We start from the raw sequence: 12,358 nt of genomic DNA, 5'->3' as shown, positions 1-12,358 counted from the left end.
CCTGAAAATATTTTTTAATTTAGCATTACATTTGCTCACCAGTAGATCATCTCAGTGAATGGGTGCTATCAGAATAAGATTCCAAACAGCAGATAAAAGCATGCTTCACAAGATGTTAATTGATGGACTGAGTCTTGTGGATTACATGTGGATTATTGTGATGATTTTATCAGCTGTTGGAACTCTCATTGTTACTGTACCCATTTACTGTACAGGAATCGATTGGTGAGCAAGTGATGTAATGCTAAATTTCTTCTAATCTGAAGAAACAAACTCCTACATCTGGGATGGCCTGGGAGTGAGTATAATTTCATACATGCAATCTAGAATCTATATGGACACAGCCAATTTTACATTGTAACTTTAATTCCTGTAATGCATAGCACTATCTACTGGACCTAGGGAATATTGCAATGCAAATTCAGCAGTATCCCACGCAATGATTTAAGCTTTCTCTCATTTTCTTTCAAAGTCAGGGCATGGGGCTGTTTACATATAGTCACATGGCTTACCCACATCTTAGAGACACAACAGAGCTTCAGTGTCAAAAGAGGTCAAAAGAAAGACGAAAGGAGATCGAATAAAGCCATATGATCAGCACATGTCACTGAAGTTCCATTGGATACACTTGTCAATGAAACACTCTAAACAATTCTAAGATCAGTATCGAAGAAGAAAAAGAGAGAAGAAAAAGAAAGAAAGAAAGAAAGAAAGAAAGAAAGAAAGAAAGAAAGAAAGAAAGAAAGGGAAAAACAAGAATAAAGTGAGAGAACAGAGAGAGACAGACAGAGAGAGAGGCAGAGAGAGGGGGAGAGCGACTAAACTCTCGGAAAAAGCAAAAGGGGAAGTCTGCAAATAAAGGGAGAGGAGGAGAAACGCTAGAAACCACATGTGGCTGTTAGGAGCCATAATCCAGCTATGGAGCGAGACAGAATCGCTGGTAAGTAAATCTTTCTCACTCTCTTTCAGTTTAAAAGACAGCTGAGAATGAGAACCCTCATAAATTGATTTTAAATTTGTTTCTTACATCAATTTCCTTTGGAGAAAGACCGTGTATGTACTTTGTGCAGGTAGGTCAGATGATAATCTGGCACAGTTGTGTGAACACTCTCAGTTTCTGTGTTCTGCTGTATGTTGAGTTTGGATCAAAGCAGTTTGTTGAAGTAGTTACAGAACAGTAGTTGGTCTGAATAAATTGTATTATGTCACTTGTGTCTAGCTATTCTTAACTGTTTTTTCTTACAAAAAGGAAATCAGTTTTCCAAGATGCAAAGTGCAGAAATAATTTTGTTTGGTCTATGTGGATTGTGCTTTTCATTTTTAAGGAAGACACATGACTAAGGGTGTGATTTTATCAATAAGGAAGTGGAACCTCTTTTTTAGTTTCTGCTTTTTAACTTATTTCTAATTCTCTCAAACTGCATTTCAAGTATTTTTCTCTTTTCAATTATATATAGTTAAACACATTTTACAGGTGAACTTATTGACATCAGTGTTCACTTTGAAGGGAAACAAGAAATATATATAAAAGTTAATGGAGTATGTGTGTGTGAGTAACAGTGAGAAGTATACCTTACTCAGCAGAATCTCCCATTAGGATTGCGTCTGTATCACACTGTGGAGCAGCTGTGCAGGGAGAGGTTTGCTGTGTGGCATGCCTCAAATCTTTGGAGCTCTTGTAACATCAGCTGTTCTGGTTGGCAATGCCACATCCCTTACACACACCCTGATATAATATATTGTGTTTAATTTATTCATCCATTAGTTTTGCACACCGGATTGCCCAGTCTTCGTATTGTTGGTCAGAATGTCATCATGTGTTTTACATGTCACATCATGAACTGATATTGTAGAACTGGATTGAATTGAGTTGCTATGCAGTTAAACAGGTGACCACAGAGGGGCATTGGAGCTTTTCTGCATCAGAATATTATAAATACTCTAGATTCAAATGTAACTTGGTGAAAATGATGACAAAGGATGAGATGGAGTCTGTGGAAGTGTCAGGGCATTCGTCTTTGTGTTGAAAGCTTTTTGTGTTTGTGTAAAGCTGATTGTGTTGTGTTGAAGTGTGTGTGTCTGTTATGAGGGCTGGGAACAGATTTCCGAACTGTAAATTCAGCTTCATCGAGGAAGTTGTGGGCAGAGCTACTTCCTGGTTCTGCGTATCCATTGGTTTGCACAAGTTGCCATGGTATTTCACACACCGGATTGTTTTGAAAGTGATATGGCAGAGAATCCTAGAACTTTTTGGCCCTTGTGTCTCCTCTCAGAGCTCAGACTCAAGATTATGTTACATTTCAACACGTTAGCATAGTTAAGATAACAAGCACAGAGAGAGAAACACTGATCATGTAGTACATGTAAATAACACTGTATTCTAATGTGGAATCAGAGAGGGCTATTTTGAGAGTTTAAAATGATATACATCTTGTTTACCAAGATAATGGTAAACAAACTTGGCTTGCTGTCCGTGAAGGAGGCTCGAACCCGAGGCTCAGCTTGAGCTCTGAGTAAGAACCCCCCAAAAAAGGCTTATAAAAGACAGCAAGCTGGTGACCGATTGCGAACAATTTGGTGGTAGAGAAATTTAAAAGAATTTGATCATTTCAACCCCAAAAAACGTATCTGACATGTTGAGGAGAAAAAGGCTCCTGCAGAAGAGGAGAGATCACTGCTGCGGCAGTGAAATAATTTTTTGGAGCAATGGCGACTACGGCGGAAGCGATGGGGAAAATTTCTTCAGCTATAAATAAAATAAATAAATGAAAATGATTAATGTGGAGTGAAATTGCTGCTGCTGCGGTGAGATAATAAGGATTTGTCACTAAATAGTGACACTTTGTCACTACCAAATCCTTTGGTAGTGACAAAGTAAGATTATATTTTACTGCGAAGGCTGTGGGGAAACTCACTGCTGCGGCAGGGAGTTTTTAATAAAAGATTATAGGTTGGAAAGGCCACTGCTGCGGCAGTGGAAGAGTCAACAAGAAAAAATTCACTGCTGCGGCAGTGATGTGGTTAAAGGTGTGCAGGAGAGAAAGTCGCTGCTGCTGCAGAGGCATATTGAAGGGTTAAGGCTAAAAGGGATATGTAATCGCGCTACTGGGCATGCGCACATCAATACAGCATAATTTATTTGTTGTTTTTGTTTTTTTTTACACTGTACAACAATTACTATTGTTAAGTTAATAGCAGGGCAACGTTTGTTACGTATCTGTCTCTGTTTAGTCCCCTTTTGACCTTATTTGGTTCTTCCTGTTCTGGTTTAGTTAATTGGTAATCATCGTTTAGTTCTGTCACCTGTTTTGCATTAATTATTTTGTTCATTCGTTTGTTCCGGTTTTCTTTTAAGTCCTCAGTTTCCCTCTTGTCTTGGTCCAGTCACCCTAACGCGTCCTTTGTTGGGATTGTTGTAACCTTAGTTTGTTGAAGTGTAACCTTAGTTCTGAGTTCGTGTTTGTTATTAAAAGAACCTTTTTGTTATATCTGGCTTCCTGGACTTCCTTCAAGGAGAGAATCGTTACAACTAGGGCTGAACCAGAATATTCGATTATTTGAATATTCGTTGGGTGGGTTGGCATTCGATCTTCAATTTTGAGATTCGAATATCCTTTTTTTTTTTTTTTTCCTCGAACACCTGGCATCCCCCACGAAACGGTTCTCAACTTGTCCGCCTGGCTGAACATCTGCACCAGCCAATGAAAGACGTTAGTGCTGACCTATAGCATGCATATGAGCCCGCTTATATTATGAGCGCGCTTACTGCACATCTACATTTGAAATAATGAACTTAAGCGCGCAAAAGACGCGACATGTGAACGGACCCTCTGCTATCACAAAACTGAATGCGATGCATGCGTTTTCTTTCTGTCAACTGTCCCGAGATGCGAGCGAAAGTCTTGGGTCAGCGTGCTGTAGCTCTTGTAGTGCAGACGAGATGCGCCGATATGAAGCCGCTTTGAGACCACAACGAGAGTGAAAGAGAGAAGACGCGGTCCAGCTGAATCACTCACGCTGTTTTCAAATGACTGATTTAATCTGATATTTTGTGTGGATTTATTTACTCATCTAACCTACATGCTATATTTAATAAATGTTTGCAAGAATTTCCCTCATTATAAACTCGAAAGCTGCGGGAATGAGTAAAACTATGCGATATAGGCCTACACACAAATGCAGGACCTGATTAAATATAATTCTATTATACAGAGATTTGTAAAATAAAATTCCACGACTTTTACTAAACTTTTCCAGGCCTAGAAATGGCTGGTTCGCTTCCGGCTCGCTCGGTTAGTTTATTAAATGTTTATTAATTATGAACGTGTCGCATGTCCATATTGCACCAAAATGCAACACTGCACTCCCTTGGGTCCGCAGCAACACACCTGCCACGCGTGAAGTCATTGGATGAACGTTTCTCGACACAATAAAAATGCAAACAGGCAGACAGACGCACAGAGATTCCTGCCTTTATTAGAGAGAAGAATATGTTCAGCCCCTCCCTCTGAAGCTTCGAATATTCGGTGTTGATTCCTATCGAAGCTTCGAAGCTCAAAAAATGGTATTCGGACCAGCCCTAGTTACAACGTTGATCGAAGATTAGTTTATAGAAACATTGGAATGATTTACTGGAACATCAGATTTCGTATGGAGTTAATCACCTACATTTCTGAAAGGGAAAGTGGAAAAGACAGCAATTTGGATTTTAAATCCAGTTATAAATTTAAATATAATGCAAATGGAGGACCAGATTAAAAACTTGAGGAACTGCATTAGATCGGCTTAACTTGATCTGCATTTGATGAAACAATAGACGACAGCGAAGTTGTCCCGATGGAAGAAAAATGCTTTGGCGGCCCGATTATTGGGGAGTGGACACAACGAGCGGAGGGAGGAATGTCTGCTGCGGCAGTTAAGTGACACGGTTTAATCATAGAAGCTGCTGTATAATGGAGTAATGAAGTGATGTAATGCGGTAAAGTAACGTGAGATATCAAGTACTGATAATTCAGGCTGTTTAAAGTATCCTTCTTCACAAGCCGAATTTTATATCATTGTAGCACGTGGCTGATTTTTAGTTAGCCTGAACCAAGTAGACCATCTTCAGAAACATACAAAAGATGGTTTACACATGGCCCGCTATGCAAACACCTGAGAGAGATGCGATAGCATTGATTTTACTTGCAAATTTACTATGGTTTTAAATAAAGATATTTTTATAGATTTTTTTTTTCTCTCAAATCATTTATTTGACGAAGCAATTGTAACATCCACAAATAAATATTAATGGGGTGGGGTAATATCATTAAATATCATGTTGTGAGCTTAACACAAACAAGTATGTTGTGAATATACTTTGTAGAAATATGCCAGAAGAAACAGCCATGGAAAATCACTTTGAACAGAAGCATCTGATTACCAGCTAAATTGGAATTCACAAACATTAAGTAAGCCTGGAGCAATTTGTGTTCACAATGCACAGTTTACAGAACCATACTGATAGCTGAAATCGAACCATACTCAGACCACCTCCCAAGATGGACTTGGTTTATGAAGGTCTACAATATTTTGCGTACGGGCCAAATCTAGTGGAACATGTTCAGACTCCTTAAAATGACTGTGTATGAAAACACCCAGACCGGCAGAAGTTTCATAACAGTGGTGTGGGTTGGGGTCGCTATTTGGGTGGCTGTAAAGAGGGTGCAAGATGGACGTTCAGCTGATGTAGGTGGTGTATAGCTAGTAAGGAGAGAGAAGAGGCAGGTACCTTTGCGGAGGCAGCCTCACGCTAGGGCACTTCTGAGAAAAAGGTCACGGGAAGAAAAGAGAGAGGTATGCAAAGAAGCAGCCAGAGCGGTTCCTTGTTGCGGAGGCAGCCTCACGCTGGGGGCCACTTTGGAGAAAACAGGTCACACTTTATATTAGGTATTTTTTTTCAAATATAAGTACAATGTAAGAACATGTACACGATAAGTGGATTGTATCAAATTATTAATTTAAATGTAAGTGCATGGTAGCCAAGGCAACCCAATGCAAAGTGGGACCGAAAACTAAGAAGGAGAAAAATGGAGCGGAGTGAAGATGGGTGTGTTTTGGGCAAGGCAAAGTAAAACAGCACGAGCAAAGTTTTAGACAAGGAGTGTCTGTTCACTCCTAATCAATGGCTTTCAAATTTGCTAACAAATTAATGTGCTCCATTTTCATGACATGAAAAGAGAAATTAGCACTTTAGTTTGATCTAAATAGGCATGATGCATTAAAAATAACTTGGTCTTGATATACTGTATATCATTAGGATCTCAACTAGCAGAATGCAACAAGGAAATTTCATGTTAGAGCTCAAGATATATAAACCATGTACACAAAAAACAGTACACAGTAAGCTTTGTGCAACCTGCAACATTTTGGATTATAACTTTGTGAAATATTGGTAAAGCATAGTAAATTGCATATTGATACTTAAAGCAGTTAATCCCGATTCAGACAAGCCTATGCACACTATAAAGCTATAGATTTTAAGATAAGGTTTTGGAGTGCAATGACGTGCTATTTACCTGATGCTGTGACTTCCGGCATGATTCAGTGTTGAAAACATCATTTCAAAAACACCAGTAATACGACCTAGGATATGGTGGGCGGGGATGATACGTAGGGACCAATCGGGCAGTGTTTAACAGATGGAGCGTGTTTGGATTGGGTCGTTCGCTCGGATTGACATGCCTAGCATTTACCATATACTGTAGAGTAGGAGCGCACAACACAGAAACATCAAGTTCAGGATTTATTATTCAATAAGATTATGGATTAAACATTTAGGAATGACGTTACCGCATAGGCATCGGATCGTTATAGATAATTTCAGGATGTAAGGGGAAATCGCTCGGAGCTGCGCCTGGGCAAGGAGTGACGGATAAGGCGAGCAGAGCAGAATTTCTGTTTGTCTTTGTGGGGACGGATGTTTGAAGCGGCAAGCATGCTTCAATCAGTTGAATGTCCGCATTCCCAGGGCGGGAGAAGGCGAGAAGCGCATTCGATTTAGGCGTTTGGGCAAATCTGCAGGAGGTCCTTGACAGGCTTGATTTCTTTTGTTATGAGCTGAAAGTGGAGCCGGATTAAGAGGGACTTTGCAGAGCATTGTTCGCTGGAGGTGAAGTGCTGGAGGCCGTCAGGTTGGGATGCTGTTCACGGAACAGGGCGGGGACAAATGCCGGAAGAATTGTCGCTGGAACGGACCAATGACTGATGCGTATATACGGTCGTAGCGGTGATTGACAGGACTGGATGATTAGGCTCCTCCTGAACCTGCGTTTGGGAACTTCATTTAAATGTAGTGCTGTCAAACGATTAATCGCAATTAATTGCATCCAAAATAAAAGTTTTAGTATACATAATATATGAGTGTGTACTGTGTATATTTAATGTGTATATGTAAATACAAACATGCATGTATATTTAAGACAAATATGTTATGTTTATATGTTAAATATATATATATATATATATGTATATGTATATACATGTAAATATTGTCAAAATATATACTGTATGTGTGTATATTTATATATACATAATAAATAAACACAGTAAACATAAATATATTATGTAAACAAAAACTTTTATTTAAAAAAGTATTTATTTTTTTAACCACTTAAATAGGACTTAAGTATGTCTTTATATATAATTTAATTTAGTCTTTAAAATATGGTTAAAGTATATTGTTGAATGCTCTAACAACTAACTGTTTTCAGTCAATGGCCTAGTTACAATGATACACTGTGTGTTCACAGAAAGCATCTGGTTAACTGAAAAATCACTCATAAAGCAGTTTAATGACATGGTTCTGTAATTTCTACAGCCTTTAAAGTTAACATCCTGCATTCAGTGACCTCCAAACCGGACACTCAAGTGCTGGTCTTATTCCATTAAAGTGGCGTATGTGATATCCTGAATGACTCATGACCTCACACGTGTACACAGACACACACACATAAGACAACACCCTGTCAGTAATTATTACTCTGATATTTTATAACAGAAAACTCAGTCTTACCTTAGAAATACTGGTGTTTAAGGGTTTTGCATAGCCGTAGATTTGGTAGAGACATTTAGAGAAAGAGTAGCACAGAATTATCTCAGCATTATCCTGTCCCTACAGACAAATCACTGTGCAAATATTCACTTTAAATGTACAAGGTAGTTGAAGGTTGTTTATGTGTGTTCATGCACAATAGTTATAATACCATAATGCAACTACTGTACAATATATTGGGTGTTTTTTTTTTTGTTTTTTTTTTTTTAAGTCAGACCCTATAAAAGAGTAATGATTTGATTTTTGATACAAAAATACTTATGACACCCCCATGAAGAAACACTTGTATACAGTTCAATTTATATCTTGGTCCCAAAAGACAGCCTATAAACCAGACTGTGCCCTGTGTTTTCAGGTTGCACTGTGCTGTCAATTAAATGTTATTCCTTGAAGATGAAAAATGGAAGCTTTTATTCCTCTCCTCCTTGCCTTTATATATTGTTTACAATTATTGTCTGCAGTTATTAACCTTACTGACTAGTCAATAGACTGGTCTAAATGGTAATGAGAAAATTTCAACACCAAATGAGCTATCTTACACCAACACAAATGTGGGACAAAAAATGGTCTATTGTTCCCATATTAATTGTCTGTTCAGTCCATCAGACTAAATAAAATATTTAGTGGACATGGACAGGCTAAATAAAATTGCAGATTCATTCTCTCACCGTAGGTGGCACTTATAAAAAAGCAGAAATAAGAAAAACAGAATTAGAAAATTTCACAGAGTGTTGTTTACCAGGGTAAATCTGTGGAATTTTCTTATTCAGTCACCAGCTTGTCATGAGGGCTTTTCACAGTGCTCTGTGTACAGTGTACTGCTTTTTACCCAGGATTATGAAACCTATCTCCAGTGCAGGATTAGCACTGTTTTTGCTGTGTTACTTGTGCAGTGTTAGAATGTTATGGCTAGATGCTTAGCAACAAACAACATGCCTCATATGCTTTGGACAGTCGTTGAAATACTGCACATTGTTCAAACAGTAATTTCTGTGTTTGAGGGGAGAAAAGTCAAATGGTGATGGGATTAATTAATACGCATGGATAAATTATGAGCAGTGTGAAACATGAAGCAAGATAACCCAGGTTTCTATTGTGAATGACCCAGGTATAACTATTTAATGATTTCTATAGTGTGAAAATCCCCCTGGGGAAGAAAGAACCACCAAAATACAAGAGTGGGCTCTTCCTCTGATATTTGATTTTCTCTGTTACTTAACAAAATACTCTGTTCATTCAAATGAAAATGTTTATCGCACCAAACATTTATCTTGGTGTGAACAGGCCTCTAGGGCCAACAACAAAAGTCATGTTAATATTGATGACATAATCTCAGTATATCTTTTTACTTTTTTGGAAAAATATAATGTCAAATATAATTTAATAATTTGTTTTCAAACAGGCATGTTTAGCATTTTCTATGATCTCTGTCAATCACTTGACAAATCTCTGTCACAATTTAACAAATTGTGGCATACTATGCGACTAGTGTCCCATATTGGTTTGATTTCTAGTAAATTTTCCAAAAGTACATCCTTGCATGCTTTGTGGGCAAATGCTAAATAGCCCCTATGGTTTCAGAAGGTTCTCTTATCTTTTATGTCGGCAAAACTTGTTTTATTATTATAATTGTTCTTAAAATTTTGGCCTGTTTTCTTTTGGCTTCTAAATAACACCATACTCCCTTCACTAAGCCCTTTTCTGAGGAAAGAAACAAATGAAAGCTGATGCTTCTTTAGTTCTATGAAGGGACTGGAAATATAAGTCTATCTATCTTAATGGTCTGCCCTAAAGCTGCCATGAGCCTCAACGCAGAGGCCTTGTTAGAAAGCCAAGAAAAATAAAGCTCCAATGAAGGTTGGCTGCTGTAACGTATGCTGGTCTGGTTCTAAATAGAATGATTATGCGCTGCTCATGAGAGAGACTAAGGGACGTCAGGTCATATGATTTCAAAAGTTCAATCTAATTGCTTGTTTACACTTAGTTTATTTTACATCTGCTGGGTATCTAGTATGGTGGTTTTAACAGTTTATCACGGTCAAACTAACACAGCACTATTTTGCAGGAGAAAAGGTTTCCCCACTGATGACCATTCAAAAGTAGTTGTGTTTTGTGATGAAATAGTGGATGTTTAAAAGCAGCTCATGTAGGAACTTTTCTGATACTCACTACTGATATTCAGGCTTTACTTTACAAACAGAGGCCTCAAATTTGGGATTTGTTTTGATGGGTGACTTGCTTGATGCAGGGAGCACAAGGAAATACTTCACTGGTAACACACACCTTGATGGAGTTTATATCAGAAGTTAAGTTTATTTAGAAGGTATAATGTAGCCAGTTTTAATCCATTTACATTTTCTCACTTTGGAAACTGAATACAGGTAGTTTCCAAATGTTTCCCTTTCTCTCTGTCCAGTTATATCTGTTTGTGTGTGTAGCATAGGTATGCTGGATCAGACATTAGACTTAGTTCAGCCTGACAAAAAAAAATAAATAGAATTACTCTTTAAATATTATTGAGGTGCAAACTTACAAAGAACATTAAACGTAGTGTTCCGGACGGCTCTGATTGATGCTGAGTGCGTGTACACGACAGATGGCGGTAAACACGTATCGCAGTCTGGATGCTTACAATTAACTCCTCAGTGGAAAAGTTGGGATCATTTGTGTGTACAATGGATGGCATCAGTCTTATGTTCGGTTAAACTGAAGCAAGACAAACAGTGTTACTTACGATCTTATCATGGGTTGTGCTAAGATATCCGGGGAGGTTTTTGTGGACATTTCACTTGCTTTGCTGGGTCAGTCTGTATATCTACGCATTCATTTTTATTTGTACAGCGCTTTTCACAATGCATACCGTTTCCCTACAGCTTTACAGAACATGCATGTTTATTACAACGCTAAATGAATGCTAGTAAGCTAATCACTTAATGCCATTATTACTGATTTCATTCGTTTTAATGTGTGCTTAGTTCGGTCAGGTTTGTTGCTGTGGAACAGTGCTAGAAAGCATTTGAATGCTCTATCTGAGCCATCGTGTGGTCACAAATAAACAAGATGAATGCAGTTCAGTGCTGGCTACCGTGTTTTGCATTAACCTTTATTAGTTGTTTTTTTAAAGATAAAAGTATAGCCTACATGCAGATTAATAAATGCACACACACTACAGAGTATATATGTGGGTATGTATGTTTTTATGCACATTTGCTGTAAACACACATACAGGTAAAAAGTGTGGGCACTATTACTATTTTTTTATATTTTTGAAATAAGTCCAATGCTCATCAAGCCAAAAATATAGACAAAAGCAGTAATATTTTGAAATATTACAATTTAAAATAATGGTTTTCTATTCTAATATGCTTTAAAATATAATTTATTTCTGTGATCAAATCTGAATTTTCAACATAATTACTCCAGTCTTCAGTGTCACATGATCCATCAGAAATCATTCTAATATGCTGATTTATTATCAGTGATGGAAAAAGTTGTGCTGCTTAATATTTCTTTATAAACTGAGATAATTTTAGTATTCTTTGAATAAAAGAACAGCATTTATTGTATTTATAATATAAATGTTTTGTACCAACATGCACTACTGTTCAAAAAGTTGGGGTCAGTATTTTTTTTCAGAATTTTGTTTTTAATAATATGGATACATTTATTCAGCAAGGATGTTTTTTGTTTTTTTTTAAGCAATAGTAAAGACATACTGTTAGGAAAGATTTCTATATTTTGAAAATCCCTTCCAGGATCCAGAAATATTAAGCAGCACAATTGTTTCCAACACTGACAATAACCAAATATCAAATCAGCACATTAGAATTTATAGCCCACATAACGCTTTCAAGCTTGGCCTTTTTCACTAAACTAGAATCAAAATGCCAGGCGCATATGTCAGCAATGACGGAAACTCAATGCTGCATCATAATTAATGTAACAGAGTTAATGTAAAGAAATACAAAGAATCAAATGGAAAAAACAAGAACTTTTCCTTACCTGAATGGAAATGTGTGCTGTCTATCCTAGCTGCTAGTGTCTATTCTGCTTCTCACTTCACTGCTGCAATGCAGGCGCATTTCTCGGACATCCAACCCTTTAATTTCCGAATATTTATACATTAATGTTAGTTCCAGGCCAGAGGGAGCATGAGCAACAAGGATCTAATTTTAATTTTGATATTTTAAACAGCAGAATTAAATTAATTAATCGCAATCAAGCGCCTGTCGCCATTGTTTTGAATGTGCTCAAACGCTAACCGGA

The 12,358-nt window shown here is 37.5% G+C and overlaps 1 protein-coding gene across 1 annotated transcript in view; it reads left to right on the top strand.

The window, feature by feature from the left end:
* The first annotated feature begins 765 nt into the window (after nucleotides 1-765).
* septin9b (septin 9b) overlaps nucleotides 766-12,358 on the top strand; it is a 78,522-nt gene continuing 66,929 nt past the window's right edge. Inside the window, exon 1 of the mRNA XM_079431191.1 lies at nucleotides 766-940. Within this exon, the coding sequence (XP_079287317.1) occupies nucleotides 919-940 (22 nt within the window). The 5' untranslated portion in view covers nucleotides 766-918. The remainder of the gene's footprint in view (nucleotides 941-12,358) is intronic.

The sequence above is a fragment of the Barbus barbus genome (assembly GCF_936440315.1).
Source record: "Barbus barbus genome assembly, chromosome: 13".
In the NCBI taxonomy this organism is placed as follows: Eukaryota; Metazoa; Chordata; class Actinopteri; order Cypriniformes; family Cyprinidae; genus Barbus; species Barbus barbus.
The sequence above is the reverse complement of the archived record's forward strand: the minus strand, read 5'-3'. Positions and strand labels throughout refer to the sequence as shown.